Raw genomic sequence first — 20,006 nt, 5'->3', positions numbered from 1 at the left:
GATCTGAGGATCATGGTTTGAAGCCATCCTGGGGAGGAAAGTGTGCGATTCATAACCAATTAACCACCAGAAAACCAGAAGTGATGCTATGGCTCAAAGTGATAGAGTGCTAGCCACTAGTGAAAAGCTCAGGGAAAGCACTCAGGACTTGACTTCAAACCCCATGACCAACCAAAAATAAATAAGTTAACTAAATAAATAAATCATTTAAGGCATGCTTCATTTTTTAGAGGTTTTTTATGTTTTTAGCAAAATTGAGTTAAACCTAGAGATTTCCCAGACACCCCCTGTCATAAAACCTTGCATAGCCTCCCTCATTTTCAGCACCCTTCCAACCAGACTGATATATACATTTATATATATATGTGTGTGTGTGTATTACATAGGTAATACATATATATATATTACGTAAGTATTATATATCTTGCATATATAATATATGTAATATATAATATAACAATGAATAATATATTGTTTTATATATTTTATATATAACATAATATTATATATTATAACATGCATATACATATATAAGATACATATATGTAATATATACATATATGTAATATATACATATGTGTGAAGTATATTACATATGTAATACATATATATTACAGTCCATTAACCCACAGTGACACAATCATTATTACTCAAAGTTCATGGTTTGTGTCAATGTATAATGACATAATTACCACTATTATTGTAACATAGAGCTTAGTCAAACTGCCTTAAAAGTCTTTTTTTGGGGGGGGTTGAATATGATTTATTAGCTATAAAGTTAGAGTTCTCTTCCTTTTTAAAATTTTTACGTGGAGCTGGAAAGGTGGCTTAGTGGTAGAGCGCTTGCTTTGCATGCATGAGGCCCTGGGTTCGATTCCCCAGCACCACATAAACAAAAAGAAAAAAAGCCGGAAGTGGTGCTGTGTCTCAAGTGGTAGAGCGCTAGCCTTGAGCTGAAGAGCTGAGGGACAGCGCCCAGGCCCAGAGTTCAGGCCCACGACTGGATCCCCTCCCCCCCAAAAAAGAAAAAGGCTAGTGTTCTACCACTTGAGCCACAGCACCACTTCCGGCTTTTTTTCCTGCTTATGTGGTGCTGAGGAATGGAACCTAGGGCCTCATGCATGCAAGGCAAGTGCTCTACCACTGAGCCACCTTCCCAGCCCTTTACGTGTATTTTTTATTGTAAAGATACTGTACAGAAGGGTTATGGTTCCATGAGTAAGGCAATGAATACATTTCCTATGGAGCATTGTTACCTCCTCCTTTGTTTTCCCCCTACCATCCCTTTTTTCCCTACCTCCCCAACTCCTCCCTTTACCCCCTCGTATGTCTCATTGTTACAATGGATCCACCTGTATCCTTATTTCATGTTTTGTGATTTTCCTTCCCCTCCCAAAATTAGAAAAATGTATATATAAGATGCAGGGCACTGGAATCAAATACAGCGAAAACAGGGGCTATACTATAGGGGGAGAACATAGAAAAGAAACAAAAAATAATCACATAGTACATTAAAAAATAACAGTGACAAAGATAAAACCTCTTGTGTCCCTATCTTTGGGTTCATTTTGCTTAACATCATCTTATATGGTAATATGTACATTGCTTTTGACCTTTTCTGCTTGTCTAGTAAGATTATCCTAGATGTATACTAGTTACTGCAAATAACTAGTCAATGTATAATGACATAATTACTACTATTATTGTAACACACAGCTTAGTCTTTTGTGCTCTTCCTGTTCATCCTTCCATCCTCGCTACCATGTGTAATTAATTATTAATCACTTTATTTTCCATAGTGTTATATTTTCTGGTATGTCACATAGATATAATCATGCAGTATGTAACTTTTCCAGACTGGCTTCTTTCATTTGTAATATGCATTTATGTTTCCCCCTCTTTTGTGGCTTTGCACCTTATTTATTGTTACCAATGATTAATATTCCATTTCTGAATGCATTACAAGTTGTCCATTCACATTCTGAAGGACATCTTGGTTACTACTGAGTCTTGCATTTATGTCCAAGTTTTTTTTCTGGAGATAAGTTTTTTGCTCTTGAGTAAATAAAAGGAGCAGAATTTCTGGATCACATAGTATGAATATGTTCAGTTTTGTGAGAAACTGCTAAAATGTCTTCCAAAATGTCTGTACCATTTTCTATTCTCACCAACAATGAGTCTTGCTCCATATCTTTGTCAACATTGGATGCTCCATAAAATCCCATTTCTTTCTTCTTTTAGAGCCTAACACATTACCTTAGATGAAAAGTTCATCTCAAACTTATGTGATAGCATTCTAGTAATGACAATCAACTAGTCTATCTAGTTTAGATCAAAACAATCAAGAGTCCTGAACATTCTAGAACTCACATCTTGGCCACCATTCCTATGAATAGCTTTGGATATGTATACTGTATTCAAGTATAACCTGAATACTATCACTTACTTCTAGAGTAAATTCTCATATTAAAAAAAATCGATTTCACAAGTGAAAAGCCGTTTCTGAAATTCATGTGGTCACAAAAGCACTAATTCATCATTGATACTGCATTTCTTAAATCCATTATGCTCTATTGTGGGCTGGAGAGAAATGTAGCTGAATGTTTTTATGGTAGCTACTTTTGGAACATGGTTTTGTAGTTAAGTATATTATGTGTCCTACTAGGAAAATTATCCACACTTAGAGTCTGGATTGCAGCTGTCATATAAAATACATATTCTACTGCCTGTATTGCTGGTTTGTAAAGCAATCACTATACTATGTATATGTTTAAAGCTCTTATAACTGATAAGTCTTATCTACCTCCTTTTCCCATTAAACCATTATTAGTCACAGTTATATTCATGTTCTTCTATAAAGATAGAAGTATTAGTTATAGGTAAGATCTGTAAACACAAGGTGATTTATAGTTGTAACAGCTGTTTGATATAATTGAGACACTAATAACAGGAAAATAGCCATCTTTGGAATGGTCTCATCCTTACAACTGCACCTGATTGTGAGCTTAATAGGCAAAAATTGACTATTAATTTTATATTACTATTAATATTATATTACTATTCAAGGCATTTCTTACAGTCCACAAGTATCACATTAGAATACTGTACCTTTAAACCCATTGGTATAATTTCTTATAATGGTGTCATCTGTCATCGAGTGAGGAACTATACATTTTTAAACCATTTCAAAGAAAATTTGGCATTTTACCTTCCTTTGTCAGAGAATCTATTAGCCTGTTTCTCTGTATCACAATATTTTAATGAAACAAAGTCATTAGACAAGAAGCAAGCTGAATATATGATCTAAAGTTTGACCTTTAAGAAAACCATATTGGAGTAGTTAGTACCACTCTGGGGACATCATGTTTGTTTCATTTTGTTAAAAAAATGTTGGCTTTATAGTCATGAATTGCTTTATTTGTTTTCCCTCTTATAGAAATACATTCCTGGCATATTATTCATACTTATTCCTGGAAATATGTGTATTATTATCTGCATTTTATTGTGTGCCTCCAGCAGTACAAAGATGTTTTTCAAAATGTCTTTGGTAATGATCATATTCAGTACATTGTCTTTAGAAGAAGGTTTGGGGTATTAAAACTATTAATAACAATTGTTTCTTCGGTCAAATCCTTACATTTCCTACTCTTGTGAGTCAGTATGACAACTTCAAATTCATATTTTTTTTTTTTTTTTTTTTTGGGTCCAGTCGTGGGGCCTGAACTCTGGGCCTGGGCGCTGTCCCTCAGCTCTTCAGCTCAAGGCTAGCGCTCTACCACTTGAGCCACAGCGCGCCACTTCTGGCTTTTTTCTTTTTGCTTATGTGGTGCTGAGGAATCGAACCCAGGGCCTCGAGCATGCAAGGCAAGCGCTCTACCACTGAGCCACCTTCCCAGCCCCTCAAATTCATTTTTAAATACCTGATCTCTCAAGTGGATTTCAGCTCCCTCATTCCTTATAAATACATATTTTATGTTATTCTAAATAAACTATATGTTTTTGGCCAACCTAATCTGGTATATGGACACAATCATACCATAAATTTTAAATAATAAATATATAAGCTATGAAAATTTTAGCTCTTAACTTCCATAAATAAGTTACAGTGTTGAAAGAAAAATGAGAAATATTCTATTTTTCTACCATCCTAAGTAAAGACAGAAAGATGATCCAAGTAATATCTTTATAGTTTGCATAGTTTTTAGTGAGTGTAATACCCTAGGATGTGAGAGTTTGTTTTCCTGGAGAAAGGTATTTCCTCCGTCTATCAGAGAAGTAATTATTTAACTCCTATGTCAGCAGAAATAAAACTTGAAGGTATTGCATACAGTTCCAATAGAGTGATAATACCCCAATGGCTTGTAAAGAGGAAAACAAGGACTTATGAGTGTGACATTCTCAAGATTTTTAAAAAAGATACAAAACACATTATTAGATAGGATTATTTTTTCTTTTTCTATGTTGATTTGTAGGTTTTGTTAATTTTGTTTTGGCTGGAAGGATTTGGATATGAGACAATATTCCCACTTTGCAACATTTGAAAAAATTCTTGCCAATAGAAAAAAAATCTTGCCAATGATAAAACTTTTTTATTATTACAACTAAAAGTACCCAAGGACTTTTATCAAACAACTTTCCTTCATAAATTAAGAAAGCTAGTCAGATATTTAAGTTAAGTAAAAAATGGTCGAGTCATGCAACCAGTTTCCAAGACAGAGCTAAAATAAAATGCATATATGCCAACTATAATGCAAGACCTTTTCACCTTACTACTTTAGTCTTATGCTACAGTTCCATTTGCCTCAGTACAGGTTGATGAATAGATATTGGCGCTCTCAGTATATCTCAAAAGACAGCTTTCATTTGCCAGATAGAGGGGTTGAATAAACAGATAGCTTTGCATATACTATAGTCTTGGGTGAAAAATTTTCAACTAAACCAGACATTAGAGATTTATTTAGAAAAGAAAGTTAACTTTCTGGTTAGTTGGTGGACTAATTACAGATTTAGTCTGTGTTACACCAAAATTTATCCAACCTTATCTGGGAACAGATTTTTTTTTCCATTTGAATAAATATATTTTGTGCATTACTGATTGCTTACCTTTTTATTGTATTAAATAAACTTTTTTGGACTAAGAGAGAACCTCAGTGGGTGAACATTTGCTAAGCATGCACAAAGCCCTTGATTTTATGCCTAGCAATGAGAGTATTTTTTTTAAAAACTATTTTTTATGGAATAGATCTAAATTAGATTGTATAAAATTTCCTGTCTCATATAAACATTACCCTGAACTTCATATGGTCCTTTATTGGTGACTCAGATTCACCATGATGAAATATAATCATTGCTGTCTACTGCTTCTGTCTTTCTTTTCCCTTGCCTTCAAATTAATTAGCTTTCAGTTCTTATTGCCGTCAGAATATTGATCTAGTTCAGCTTACCTGGACATCTTCTATTCACTATTAATATTCACTGAGACTTTCAAGTCTCAGAGCCAGGCTCATAGATTTGGAGAGAGAAAACTAACATTTGATTTGTTTAAGAGAGTTGGGGTTCTCTGGTTCTCCTTGTAGGTAAGGCATAAGATGAATTATAGCACATGATCTTGGTCATTTCTTCTTTCTGAGTTGAACCATGCCTCCAGTTCAGGTTTTTGCTCCTTCATTAGAGATTGAGTCTCATGAACCTTCTGTCAGGCCTAGATTTGAACCATAATTCTGGATCTCAGCCTCCTAAGTGACTAAGGATTATAGGTATGAGCCATCATTGCCTAGTTCACCATATATTTTATAAGACTTTAATAATGATTACAGATATGTTGCAACAGGAGAAAGGCTTCCAAGGCCATTTTTAGTTGAATAGGACACATTTTTCTTGTTTTTTTTTTTGGGGGGGGGTCCGGTTGTGGGGCCTGAACTCTGGGCCTGGGCACTGTCCCTCAGCCCTTCAGCTCAAGGCTAGCGCTCTACCACTTGAGCCACAGCGCCACTTCCGGCTTTTTTTCTTTTTTCTTATGTGGTGCTGAGGAATCGAACCCAGGTCCTCATGCATGCAAGGCAAGCACTCTACCACTGAGCCACCTTCCCAGCCCGACACATTTTTCTTCTAGTTGTCAAACCACCAAGATATATGGAAGATAATCTTGGTTTCAGGAGAGCCAAGGCACAAGTATACTGAAGACCTTTCATATTCCACTGGTCATGTAGCTGAAATTTGGCTGTCTATTCAGTTGAACCAAGTAAAATGCATTGATAAACATTTTACTATCTATAAGGGGGGGTCTCATACTTTAAATGGCACTTTATAAAGCTGATACATTTCATCTCAGACTTTAGCAAAGGGACCAACCTCACAAGCACTCCTGGAGTTAAGCACTTAGATTTTATTTCAAGTTAATTCTACCCTTACTCATTTATTCTGTATTGGCAAAATTGCCTTTATTTTTTTATTTTTCTATGTCCTTTGTTTTAATTTTCATATAATAAGTGCACCAGTCATACTACTATATATTCTTTTTAATTCATTCTTTGCCAAGGCCTGAACAAAGCAGTTTATGCACATTACTGCTATTAGTGTTATTAGTCTAAATTTACAGAAGAAGATGTCATACTAAGGTTTTGTTTTCTGCATATATCTCTTTGATCTGACCACCTTTTGCATTACTTTCTAACTTGTGTACCACTTGACAGTTGGGAACAAAGAGATCACATTTGTTACTTAAATATAATCCTTATAATGCACAAATGTCTACTTTTCCTTTCCAGCTCTGTCCTCAAAGGAAATCCAAGAAATCTTGAATTACATAATAGGCTTACTTGGCTACTAGATTGATGGTACTAGAATGCTAGGTTCATTTGTAGAAAGTTACTGTTCTCTGTTATTCTTAGTGTTCACACTGTTGATGCTAGTATATAATCTTACATCATAAACAACATCCCTTGGCTGGATGCAGTGGCTCATAACTATAATCCCAGCTTTGTGAGAGGCAGATATTGGAAAAATTCCAAGTTTGGGGCTAGCCTAAGAAAAAAGTTAGCAAGACCCCTCCCTACTCAACAAAATACACTGGCACATGGTGGTGGGTGCTTATTATCCCATAAGTACAAGGACCTGTCGAAGAAAAATGAGCCATCTGAAAATAACTGAAGCAAAAGAGGATGGAGGAATGACTCAAGTGTTAGAAGTACACGTAACAGTAAGCAAGCATAAAACCCTGAGTTCGAACTCTACTACTGCCCAAAAGTAAAAAAAAATAAATAAATAAATAGAAAAAACCCCAGAGTATCCAAACTAGGTTTTTTGAGGATAGAATATATCTAATGTCACTAGAAGAATCAATACAGTGCCTGAGGTATAGGGTACCCAACCAGGTTGGATATAAATTATAATGCTGTGAAAAACCCTTTCTATATAGCATTTCCCTCTAGTGTGCTAACTCCATAATATGGAAGACTTGGTTTTTCAATATTTCAGGTATTTGATGACCCTGTTGCTGAAGTCTTCATTCCCCTAATGTATTATTAGTCTATTTTGTGTTACTGTAATGGAATACTTAAGGCAGGCTAACTTTATAAAGAACTTGTGCTTATTTATCTCACAGCTTGGCATTTGAAACTCAAAACAATATGGTGTAGATTCTGGTAAAAGCAGATGACAATGGCAGAAGTATATGTGAAAAGGAATCACATCCCAAATGGGAAGCTACAGAGAGACTATAGTTGTACTGGAGGTCTGCTTTCAGACCTCCAGTGATCTAGCAAGCTCTCAGTAGATCCAACTATTTAAGGATCCACCATTTCCAACTACCTCATGGAGGTCTAAGCCTCTAAAACATGAACCTCAGGGAGAAAACAATGTCCAAAGCACAGTACCTAGACTCTTCTTGAAGGAAGCTTATAGACTTAGAATAACTAATTGAGAAAAGGCTAGGTTAACGTTACGTATAACTGCATGGTGTAGCTGGTTAATTTAATAGTCTATACTATATTGTTTTACTGATGGCTTCACTCAGGGTCACAGTAATAAAAAATAACTCTGAACTTCAAAATAAAATCTCTATCTCCTTCCTCAGAGATGTAACTTCCCAGCTCATTCAAGACTAGAGTTCTAAAGGGATTTGACAAGAGTCTGTCAACCTCCAGAGCCTCTAGATAACAGGCTTTCAAACTGTCTCAGTTTATGATTCACTTAGTTGGCACAGGATGTTTTTCATAGCAATTTAAGGCCAAAAGAAACAACAAATAGTCCCACTTATTAAGGAATTAGTCCCAAACAATTTAAATTGTTGCTGTTTAAGTATTTTTGAATATCTAAAGTATGACAAATTTATTTGTACAGCTAAATATTTTGGTTAAGTCAGTAATTTAAAGTTACATGAGAATTCCTCTTCACTTATTTTTATTACTTGGGAGCAAAAGCATGAGATACCTTATTCTGAGATGTTGAAAAAGTAGTTACGAGTTTAAATGAATATACTTATTTTGTGAGCATGTGGGTATGTATCAATCTTAGGTTTGAAATCCTTTCTTTAGTCAGAATGTTTTTTAACTAAATCTGAAGACAAAATTTAAGTTTAGAGCTGTGTGTGTCTGTGTCTGTGTCTGTGTGTCTGTGTGTTGGTATTGAGACTCGAACTCAGAGCCTGGGTGCTATTTCAGCTTTTTCACTCAAATCTGGAGCTCTTCAACTTGAGCCACAGCTCCACTTCCAGCTGGTTAATTGGGGATAAGATTTTCATGGACTTTCCTACTCAGTCTGGCTTCAAGCTATAGATCTTAGTCTACTGAGTAACTAGGATTACAGATGTGAGCTACCAGTACCTGGCTGTCATTTCTTTGAATGGGAAAACTTTTAAATAACATCTTAATATTATGTCCTCAAAGCACACATACACTCTGTATTCTTGTCCTATCATGTAATCCATGAGTAAGATAGGCATGTGACCTGCTAGCTATAGTATAACTCACAGAGTTTAGGGGAAAGAGATAAAAATCACTGCTTTAATTTTTGAGCATGTATGTGCGTGTGTTGTGTGTGTGAGTGTGTGTGTATGTGTGTGTGTTGATGAGACCCTACGCTCAATTTTAAAGTCGTAATGAAAGTCCCTATGGTGTGGAAAATCTCCTTCTTGCAGCCTCGAAGTAGCTCAGAATTATGAGAACAGACAATCTGATTTCGTGCTATATACCAAAGCTGCCACCTTTCCCTTCAACTTGTTCTAAATTACTTTTTTAGTATATATTTTTATTGTAAAGATGCTGTACAAAGGGGTTACAGATACTTGAGTAAGGTAATGAATATATTTCCTATGGAGCGTTGTTACCTCCTCCTTTGTTTTTCCTTTACCATCCCTTCCCTCCTTACCTCTCCACCTCCCCAACTCCTTCCTCCTCACGAAGTTGTAAAGTTCGTTTTCAGCATAGTGTCTTGTGCATCTCATTGTTACAGTGGGTCAACCTGTGTCCTTATTTCAGCGTTTTGTTATTTTCCTTCCCCTCCCCAAATTAAGTATATATATATATATATATATATATATATATATATATGGAACGCTTCTTTGAGTGTTATCCATGTGCAGGGGCCATGCTAATCTCCTCTGTATCATTCCAATTTTAGTATATGTGCTGTCGAAGTGAGCACCTAAATTACTTTTTTGTGCTGGTCCTGAGGCTTGAACTTAGGACATGGGCATTCACACTAAGCTTCTTTTTTTTTGGGGGGGGGGTCCGGTCGTGGGTCTGAACTCTGGGCCTGGGCGCTGTCCCTCAGCTCTTCAGCTCAAGGCTAGCGCTCTACCACTTGAGCCACAGCACCACTTCTGGCTTTTTTTTCTGCTTATGTGGTACTGAGGAATCGAACCCAGGGCCTCATGCATGCAAGGCAAGCACTCTACCACTGAGCCTCCTTCCCAGCCCCCACACTGAGCTTCTTTTGCTCAAGTCTAGTGCTCTACCACTTGAACCAGAGCTCTACTTCCAACTTTTTGGGGGATTAGTTTAGTGGAGGTAAGTGTCTCACAGACTTCCTGCCTGGTCTGAGATCCTCAGATCTCAGTCTTCAGAGTAGCTAGGATTATAGATGGAAGCCACCAGCCCCAGTCTGAAAATTAATTTTTAAAGACACCATTGTCTATTTCCTAATGCATAGCAGATTTAACTAATCTCTAATACCACCTTTCCTTTGGGTCATAATTTTGCTCCATGTAGTACCTTCTAATTGACTAGATTTGGCAAGCAGGATAAAATGTACTTGACAGCTTGGTCCATCTAGAGTTCTCAGTATTATATTACCTTACCTCCTGGAACAAGAAATACATAGGAGATATTTATGGAATGCTCTGGGTAATTTGATTAGACCAGGATTAGAAAATCCGTGTCTTGTATATTACCTTCCAGTTGCTTATCCTTCTCAATTAGTGTGATATCTGGTTTTAGGAATTAGCTACTTTCCTTGACTCTGTTTATCCATTTAGCTAGGATATGAGAAAATAATTTTGTTTTATAGTATTTTATCTTTTTCCTCTTAAAAATTCAAAATACAGCCTAGAACTGGTGGCTCATGCCTGTAATCCTAGGTACTCAGGAGGCTGAGAATTAATCATGGTTCAAAGTTAGCCCAGGTAGGAAAGGCCAGGATACTCATCTCCAAGTAACTAACAAAAAAGTCTGAAGTGGAGCTGTGGCTCAAGTGGCAGTGCACTAGCCTTGAGCAAACAGCTCAAAGACAATGCCCAGACCCAGAGTTCAAACACCAGTACCAATACAAAAAATTCAAAATACATTATTGTTGATAATTTTATTTATGCTTAGCAAAACAGATCCAAAACTCAAGACTATCATAGACTACATTAGCATATGTATTGTGTTTAAAAACAAGGAAGCTGATAATTCTGATCAAGTTTGCACTATTTAGAGCACACAATGAGATTTGCACTCAGTAAAAGACACTATTTTATAAGAGAAAGATGATGCAGAAAATAGCATCTACTTTATATGACAAATGAATAAAGAAAGAGAAGCTGTTTATGTTGGAAAAAAGACTCTCCAAGGAAAATAGGTTGCTATCTTTTTTCATGTTAGTTGGTTTATATCTGTGTCATTTTAGAAGATATAAATAAGACTAAGGGGCTGGATGAGTTCACTCATGTCTTTAATTATAGAGGAAAAAGAGATTGGGGGATCATGATTCAAAGCCAGCTGAGGCAAAAAGTTCACAATATTGCATCTCAACACACACACACACAAAACAGGGCACAGTAGTATGCACCTATCATCCTAATACATGAGGAGCATAAATAAGAGTATCGAGGTCCAGACTAGCTTGGGCATAAATGTAGCAGCCCATTTGAAAAATAACTAAAACAAGAAGGACTGGAGCCATGGCTTAACAGGTAGAGTGCCAGCATAGGAAGTGAAAGGCCTGAATTCAAACCAGAGTGCCATCACCAGAAAAAATTGTAAACACTAAAAGCTGCAAAGTTGTAATTCAATAAAGTGGTTCCTGGAAATAAATATAAAAAATATATGTACCTTGTTCCTTTTCAGGAAATTCACAAGTATATATATAGGTATTAAAATCATATACCAAAAGATGTCTCTAAATTATCTATGCTTTCCATAAACTCCTACTTTTAAACTCATTTTCAAAGGAACTGGCATTAGGATAAGCACTGAAAACTGATTATGAATGCAATTTCTTGGCCCTGTACCTGGTCTAGACCAATAGAACTAGAAAATGGGAATGAATACCAATAATCTGTTTAACAATGAGTCTTTAAGAATTCTTGACACTGCTAAGATGTGAAGATCACTCCTAATAAGTTCCACTGATATTCTGCAGCTCATTATATTCCTGTTGATTTCTTTTTTAATAAGTTTTTTATTGTCAAAATACTGTGTACAGAGGGGTTACAATTACATGAGCAAGGTAATGAGTATATTTCTTATCAAGCATTGTTGCCTCCTCTTTTGTTTTTCTCCTACCATCCCTTCCCTCCCAGCTCCACAACTACATTTCCCCTTTCCCCACCCTCCCCGCCTAAATTGTAAAGTTCGTTTTTCAACATAGGGTCTTGTACATCTCATTGTTGCAATGGGTCAACCTGTATCCTTATTTAAACAATTTGTTTTTTCCCTCCCACTCCCCAAATTTTACCAACATCAAATACAGTGAAAACGGGTTATACCGTGCAGGAGGGACATACAAAGCAACAAAAAAAAATCACGTGGTACCTTATAAATACATTAGAAACAATAGCAAGAAAGAAAAAAAAAACACTTGTGTCCTTATCTTAGGGTTCATTTCACTTATCATCTTATCTGACCTTTTCTGCTTATCTCAGATATATACTACTTATTGCAAATAAGGGAAACCATGGGACCTATGTTTCTTTGTGCCTGGCTTACTTCACTTAATATAATTTTTTCCAAGTCTTTCCATTTCTTAACAAATGGGGCAATGTCATTCTTTGTGATGGAGGCATAGAATTCCATTGTGTATATATACCACATTTTCTTGATCCATTCATCTACTGAGGGGCATCTAAAGAGGAAATAAGAATGGCCAATAGACACATGAAGAAATGCTCAACCTCCCTAGCCATAAAAGAAATGCAAATCCAAACATTGAGATACCACCTCACCCCAGTTAGAATGGCTATAATCAAAAACTCTAATAACAACAGATGCTGGAGGGGATATGGACAGAAGGGAACCTTACTGCATTATTGGTGGGAATGTAAACTTGTTCAACTACTTTGGAATTAAGTATGGAGGTTCCTCAAAAGACTCCACATAGAGCTCCCCTATGACCCAGCAATCCCACTTTTGGGCATTTACCCGAATGATCACAAACAAGACCATACTAAAGCTACTAGCATAACTATGTTTATTGCAGCATTGTTTACCAAAGCTAAGATATGCAACCAATCCTGTTGATTTCTTTTATAAAATTTACCATAATTTGAGACAGGTGCCTGTGGCTCATGCCTGTAATCTTAGCTACTCAGGAGGTTGAGATCTGAGGATCATGGTTCAAAGCCAGCTCTGACAGGAAAATTTGTTAGACTCTAATCTACAATAAGCCACCAGATAACCAGAAGTGGCACTGTGGCTCAAGTGGTAGAGTGCTAGCCTTGAACTAAAGAGCTAAGGGACAGCACCCAAGCCCAGAGTTCAAGCCCCATGACAGACAATACAAGAAAAACAAGAAAAAAATTACCATAATTTGTATTTTTTTTGTGCTCATCCTGAGACTTGAATTCAGGGCCTGGTGCTATCCCTGAACTTTCACGGTCTAGGCAGGTACTCTACTACTTGATCTCCACTGGCTTTTATTGATTTGGGGTGATTAATTAGACATAAGACACTTGCTGAGCTGGCTTTGAGCCAAGATCTATCCTGTGATCTCAGCCTTCAAACTAGCTAGGATTACTACCATGAGCCCCAGCACCTGACTCATAATTTTTATTTTTATTTTTTTGCTAGTCTTAGGACTTGAACTCAGGGACCAAGCTTAAACTCAGTACTAGCCCTGAGGTTTTGTTGTTGTTGTTGTTGTTTGTTTTGCTCAAGACTAGTGTTCTACCACTTGAGCTACAGCTCGACATTGGGCTTTTTTGGTAGTTAATTGGAGATAAGATCTCATAGCCTTTCCTGCCCAAGCTGGCTCTGAACCTCAGTCCTCAAATCTCAGCCTCTTGTGTAGATAGTATTACAATGTAAGCCACCAGTGTCTGGCCATACGTTGTATTTTTAAGGTTTCTTCTAATGATACTGTATGACTCAATGATTCCTTTTATAGATGATTTCTCCCATGATGTATAGAAAGGAAGAAATACTTATGGAAGGCCAACCATATGTGATTTTCAACCTAGTGTAGATAATTTAACTAGCTGGTATAAATTTGGATACTTTAAAGAGTTATGATCAAATGTTTATCTTTTATAAAATTAAATACACATTTAAATGAGTTCATTAATATAATAATTTTGAAACAATGACATAGGATGACACACTGCAACAATAATACTCACAAGACACTATGTTGGAAATGAACTTTACAACTTGGGGCAGGGTGGGAGGAGTGGGGACGGTGGGGGAGGGAAGGGATAGGAGAAAAACAAAGGAGGGGGTAACAGTGCTGGATAAGAAATGTACTCATGGGGCTGGGAAGGTGGCTTAGTGGTAGAGTGCTTGAGGCCCTGAGTTCGATTCCTCAGCACCACATAAGCAAAAAGAAAAAAAGCCGGAAGTGGCGCTGTGGCTTAAGTGGTAGAATGCTAGCCTTGAGCTGTAGAGCTGAGGGACAGCGCCCAGGCCCAGAGTTCAGACCCCACGACCGGACCCCCCCCAAAAAAAAGAATAAAAAAAAGAAATGCACTCATTACCGTGTTGATGTAACTGTATTCCCTCTGTACAGCATCATTACAATAAAATAAAATTAAGATATATATTAATTTTAACCAAAACCTACTGTTATTTCATTTACTTCAGAATATGTTTTGTAAAATAGAGTGTTTTTTTTTACTGTCTTGGAAGATACATAATACAGCTTCTCACATGTTACTATTTTACAAAATTCGGGAATTGCCTACTATTCTTACATTAGCAAAGATTTTGGTGGCATTACATTTATGACTTCAAACAAGCAAAAGACTTTTTGTAGAAAACGTAAAATAGAGCTTAAAATGTAGTTGAATATGAAAATAAAACAAATTCCTTATGAGCAAAAAAATGCCTATTTTTTGTTGTTATTTTTGTTCTTGTTTAGAGACAGAGTTTCTCTATGGAGCCCAGGTAGTGTCAAATAGGACTACTGCTTAATGTATTTTACTGAGTATCATGAGTACATTCTGAATGCTTATATGCAGTGCCCAAAAATCCTGGAAGAGGATTTTTTTTCCTTAAAGATAATGAAATGAGTTGAGGTATGTTAAAATGCTACCACATTATATTTAACTTGAGTTCATTTAGAACATAACTGCTATGAATATTCCCTTGAAATGAATTATGATCAAATTTAGCTTGTCATTATTATTTTGTCATCTTTTTTCATAAGGTCAATTGGAGTTTTACTTATTTTTAGCTGGAGAGACAAAGACTGTCTCTGCAGTCTAGAGACTGGATTTTGATTTTGATTTGGTTGTTGCTGTCCAACAGCAGAATGCCTTGGGGTATCCACTTACAGTAGTGAATATAAGTATTGCTATCATTATTACTATATTTAAACATTCATGGTAGGCAGGAATGTGTAAAGTCTGAATATAACATGGTTAAGTATGTCACTGCCCCTGCCCAGGGCAACTTTGACTGAGAGGACATGGTGACATGATGAGTAAGCTGGCAGATGCCCTGGTTTGGAGCTAAGTGTTGCTTCACTGCTGACTTAACTGACAAGAGGATTAGGATGTTGTCTGTGTTTTCTGAAGAGCATCTAGCAGTTTTCTTCTTGTATATTAACTTACCACATGGGATTTTTATTGCAGTTTTATGCTTATTATTATATCTCTTTTTAGTTTTCCTCACAGGAGAAAGGGCCAATTCAGTTTTAAAACGTTACCCAAGAGCTAATGGCCTTTTTGAAGAAATCAGACAGGGCAACATTGAACGAGAGTGCAAAGAGGAAATCTGCACATATGAAGAAGCCAGAGAAGCTTTTGAAAATATTGAAAAAACAGTAAGTATATCAGCACTTGAAAACATTTTCACAGACTTTCCTGCCTTTTTGATGCTTATCTGAAACCTCCATTCCCAAAGTTTGTGCATTGCTATCAGTTAAAAATTACTTTTGTAAAGAAGTCTGAAAGTGGTATGTAAACTAATAATGTTCTGTGTGTGGGAGGCACAGATTCATGACCCTGTGTATTGGTCCATTTCCATAAGACACTGTGAGTTAAGATTTACCATCATGGCAAGGGGAAAATACCTAGTTCACACAAGACTTGGGGCTAGAAAGTTAATATTATCATTACTTTACTATGCCAAATCAAAAAGAAACAGAGGCAGAGGCTAATGGATACTGATGGTGTTTTAATATTTCTTATGTCTCTTGGGCTAGGGGTATAACTCAGTGTTAAAATGTTAAAATATTTGCTCAGAATGCTTGAGCCCCACTTAAAAATAGTGCACCTCTCTAATGCAAAAAGAAAGACCAGTAGATTTTCCTTTTCATTTCATAATAATATTTCTCTTTAACTTTCTTTCTCTAGAGAGCATTCTATTTTGGAGATAATGCATAGGAAGGCACTAAGCAGGGGTGTCAATTTTATAGATCTTCTCCACAGTTGGAAATTGGGAGCAGATCTAATCTATGCATAAGTTAAATTTAAAACATTTACACAATACAGATAAAGATCCACTCTGTGTACCATAAAAATAATATTAGATGCTACATAAATGATGTCTGATATGCTACAGGGACATTAGATATTCCATAGAAGCAGTAGCTGTACAAGAATTTTAAAGAGGAGTTTGATCTTTTATTAGGTAAAGAGATTTATTGGAACATATTATAAATATGAGTGGAAATGTCATAATGAAATCCCCTCTGTATAACTAATGTAAGCTAATAAAAAAGATTTTTAAAAACGTTCTGCAAGCCTGGGAAGAATGAATGAGCTCAAGGAAAGATGGTTAGATATGTGATTACTAGATTGATTGCTAGATTCCAGTGTACAAAGCATAGCAAAATCTGTTGTTGATTTTGTACCAGTTCTGGGGCTTGAACTCAGGTCCTAGGCTCTGTACCTGAGTGCTAGCTCAAGGCTAGTACTCTACCACTTGAACCATAGCTCTACTTCTTGGTACTTTAGTGGAGCTAAAAATCTCATGGACTTTCATGCCTGGGCTGACTTTGAACCACAATCCTCAGCTCTCAGCTTCCTGAGTAGCTAGGGTTACAGGCATAAGCCATCAGCACCTGGTGCAAAATCAGTTTTTAGACCAATAAAATGTGAGCTTGATCAGCTTCACTAATTCAGTTGGTGTTTATTAAATATGGTCTGAGTTATGGATCTGATTTTTTCACATGGCTGTCCAGTTGTCCAAATACCATTCACTAAAAAGTTCCGCTTCACTCTGGCAAAATAAGTTATCTCTTTCTGGATACCTAATTTCAATATATACTTATTCTATTTCAGGATTTAATACTTTGGTCATTGGTCCAACTTTGTGCTCAAATGATCAAAGCATACTATTTGAATTATAGAAGATGTGTTGCATGTTTTAGTATAAATTGATTCTCTCATACATAGTATGGTTTCTCTGTGGTTTGCAGGCTGTTCATCCATGCTTATTTTTCCATATAAAATTTATTATTAACTTGTCTAGCTCCAGAAAAAGTGCTTTGTCAGTATTTTTATTGGGATTTCTTTCAGTCTGTGCCTCTTCCCCCCCCCCCCAACTCTGCTTTTACCATAGTAATTTCATCCAACCATCTGTTTGCCATCTCTCATTCTTCTTTCTCATATCCCACATTACATCTGCCAATGCTTGGTTCTAACATGAAAATACAATCGAAACCTAGTTACCATGTTAACTCTCTGCTTGTCTACTTGCTACATTATATCCAAGCCACCTGTTAAGGTTGTTCTCAGCTGATGGCACTATTTGGAGAGGTGCTAAAACTTTAGGAAGTGAGGCTGAACTGAGAGAAATAGGTCACTGGAAGTGTTATTCTCCTCTTTCCCTGCTTCCTGGCCACCATATGGTGAGCAGCCTCTTCCTTGCACTCCTCCTGCTATGATAGTCTGCGTCATCACAGTCACAAAGCAGTAGATCCAGCTGATACAGAACTGAAACCTCTGAAACCATGAGGCAAAATATAGCTATCTTGCATTGAACTATCTTTGTTATCTGTCATAGCAACCAAGTCTGACTAAACACATCACCATACCCCTCACATCCATATGATTTCTTGAACCTTCCTCTCCATAATTATTTCTCAGAACAATAATCTACAAGGATGTTTTAAAATCTCTTTGCCCTTGGGGGCTGGAAGGTGGCTCAGTGGTAGAGTGCTTTCCTTGCATGCCTGAGGCCCGGGTTCAATTCCTCAGCACCACATAAGCAAAAAGAAAAAAGCCAGAAGTGGCGCTGTGGCTCAAGTGGTAGAGTGCTAGCCTTGAGCTGAAGAGCTGAGGGACAGCGCCCAGGCCCAGAGTTCAGGCCCCACGACCAACCAAAAAAAAATCTCTTTGCCCTTGCCAGATGTGATGGTGCACACCTGTAATCCCAGCACTCAGGAGGCAGAGCTAAGAAGATCATGAATTCGAGGACAGCCTGAGCTAAAGAGTAAATCCCTGGGCTACATTAGTGAAAAGCTTAAAACACACACACACACACACACACACACACACACACACACACACACACACACACACACACACACACACACACACACACACACACACACACACCTACCTCTTCAACATTTCAATGGCTTTCTATCTCCCTCAGTAAAAGCCAAAGCTCTGAGAATCACCTTCATAATACTACACAATCATTTCCATCCCACACTTTCATGCTCCTGCAGTTATTACTTTACCACATCTCCTATGACACTTCCCCTTATTCACTTTGCTATGGATTTCTTCTGCCACTTTACACATACACAAAGCAGGAGTGCTATCTTGTGGCTTTTGCAATTGCTCTTTCCTCTTCCAGATGGGTCTCTCTGAACTTTCTGATCACTCTCGGGTCCAGGTATGTGTGCAACTTTACTTTCTCAATAAGGAAGTATCCTGTCATAAATTGCACCCTTGACTGCATTCCATGAATTGTTTTTCTTCTTGGCACTTGTCACAGTCTGCCATCTATTTGTTGTATTTGTTATTTCCTCTCTTCCCATGACTATTAGCCCTATGACAGAAGCATTTTGAATTATTTTTTGTTCATAGCTACAGACCTTAGTAATACTGGCACATAATTGGTGCTAAATAAATATTTAATAAAGGAATAGACTAATGGATTATCATATTACAAAGTACATTTAATGCATAGGAAGAAGTGATTTAAACCTTGTTCATAAGATGGCTGAGAGATGTGGACTTTAAAAATGGATTTTTATTATGTTGGCATAGATTTGTTCCATTCTTTATGGTTTAAAGCCTGTCATCTAGATATGCTTATGCCATTAAAATCATACCATTTGCAATAAGGTGTAATAAAATAAAATAGTGGCTTTCATCTTTATTTGCTTCAGAACAGGTATTAGAGAATAATGTTTGTTGTGTGCTAAAAAGATCGAATATTGGACAACACAGATTCATCTTAACCTTGGCAGAGAAGAAAGTGATTGGCTTTTCATTCTTTTAGAATTCTTATTATCTTTTTTGTTTATTGTCACATTTTTTTCTCTCTCAAAAGTGGACTATATGACTTTGGAAGTCTGCATTTGGTAGACCCTTTATTTATAATTCTTTACCTAATTTGAAACACAAGTGTAATTATACAGTGGGAGAAGAGGTGTCATGCATAACATTCTTCATTCTCCACATGTAGAAATTGGGTCAGATTTACTAAGATGGGACACTGAAAACCCCTCCTCCATGGAGTTTGAGCTCTGATAGAGACATAACATACACAAAGGCTGAAATGAACACCTTGTGTATGTTAAATAGTTTCTTCTGTTTCTCACTTACACTTCAGTAAAGCTGAAGGAGAGAAAGTAAAGCAGTAATCTGAATGCCATGCTCGAACCCTCTCTATTGAAAATAAGATAGATCTGAAAATATTGAAGTTATCATTTCACCTTTCTAGGCCTCAATTTTAATACAAGGTTCATAAGACATTGTCACAGTGAAACCCTTGTACAGCTAATAGATGCTAATAAAAGTGTTAAGGGGCGGCTGGGAAGGTGGCTCAGTGGTAGAGCACTTGCCTTGCATGCCTGAGGCCCTGGGTTCGATTCCTCAGCACCACATAAGAAAAAAGAAAAAAGCCAGAAGTGGTGCTGTGGCTCAAGAGGTAGAGCGCTAGCCTTGAGCTGAAGAGCTGAGGGACAGT

General features: G+C 36.8%; 1 protein-coding gene and 1 non-coding gene across 9 annotated transcripts in view; one reads left to right on the top strand and one right to left on the bottom strand.

Annotated features, from left to right (window-relative positions):
* Prrg1 (proline rich and Gla domain 1) overlaps positions 1 to 20,006 on the top strand; it is a 96,652-nt gene that overhangs the window by 59,325 nt on the left and 17,321 nt on the right. For all 8 annotated transcript variants that reach the window (XR_011376077.1, XM_070040658.1, XM_070040654.1 and 5 more), the window contains one exon: positions 15,518 to 15,678. Coding sequence is in view for 7 of the 8 variants with exons in the window: in XM_070040658.1 (XP_069896759.1) it covers positions 15,518 to 15,678 (161 nt within the window). In the remaining variant the exon portion in view is untranslated. The remainder of the gene's footprint in view (positions 1 to 15,517; positions 15,679 to 20,006) is intronic.
* On the bottom strand, positions 9,541 to 9,642 carry LOC138840512 (U6 spliceosomal RNA). Its single transcript, XR_011376090.1, has one exon. It is a non-coding gene; the product is annotated as a U6 spliceosomal RNA (small nuclear RNA).

The sequence above is a fragment of the Dipodomys merriami genome, unplaced genomic scaffold, assembly GCF_024711535.1.
Source record: "Dipodomys merriami isolate MVZ:Mamm:240054 unplaced genomic scaffold, mDipMer1.0.p SCAF_3, whole genome shotgun sequence".
Classification (NCBI taxonomy): Eukaryota; Metazoa; Chordata; class Mammalia; order Rodentia; family Heteromyidae; genus Dipodomys; species Dipodomys merriami.
The sequence above is the reverse complement of the archived record's forward strand: the minus strand, read 5'-3'. Positions and strand labels throughout refer to the sequence as shown.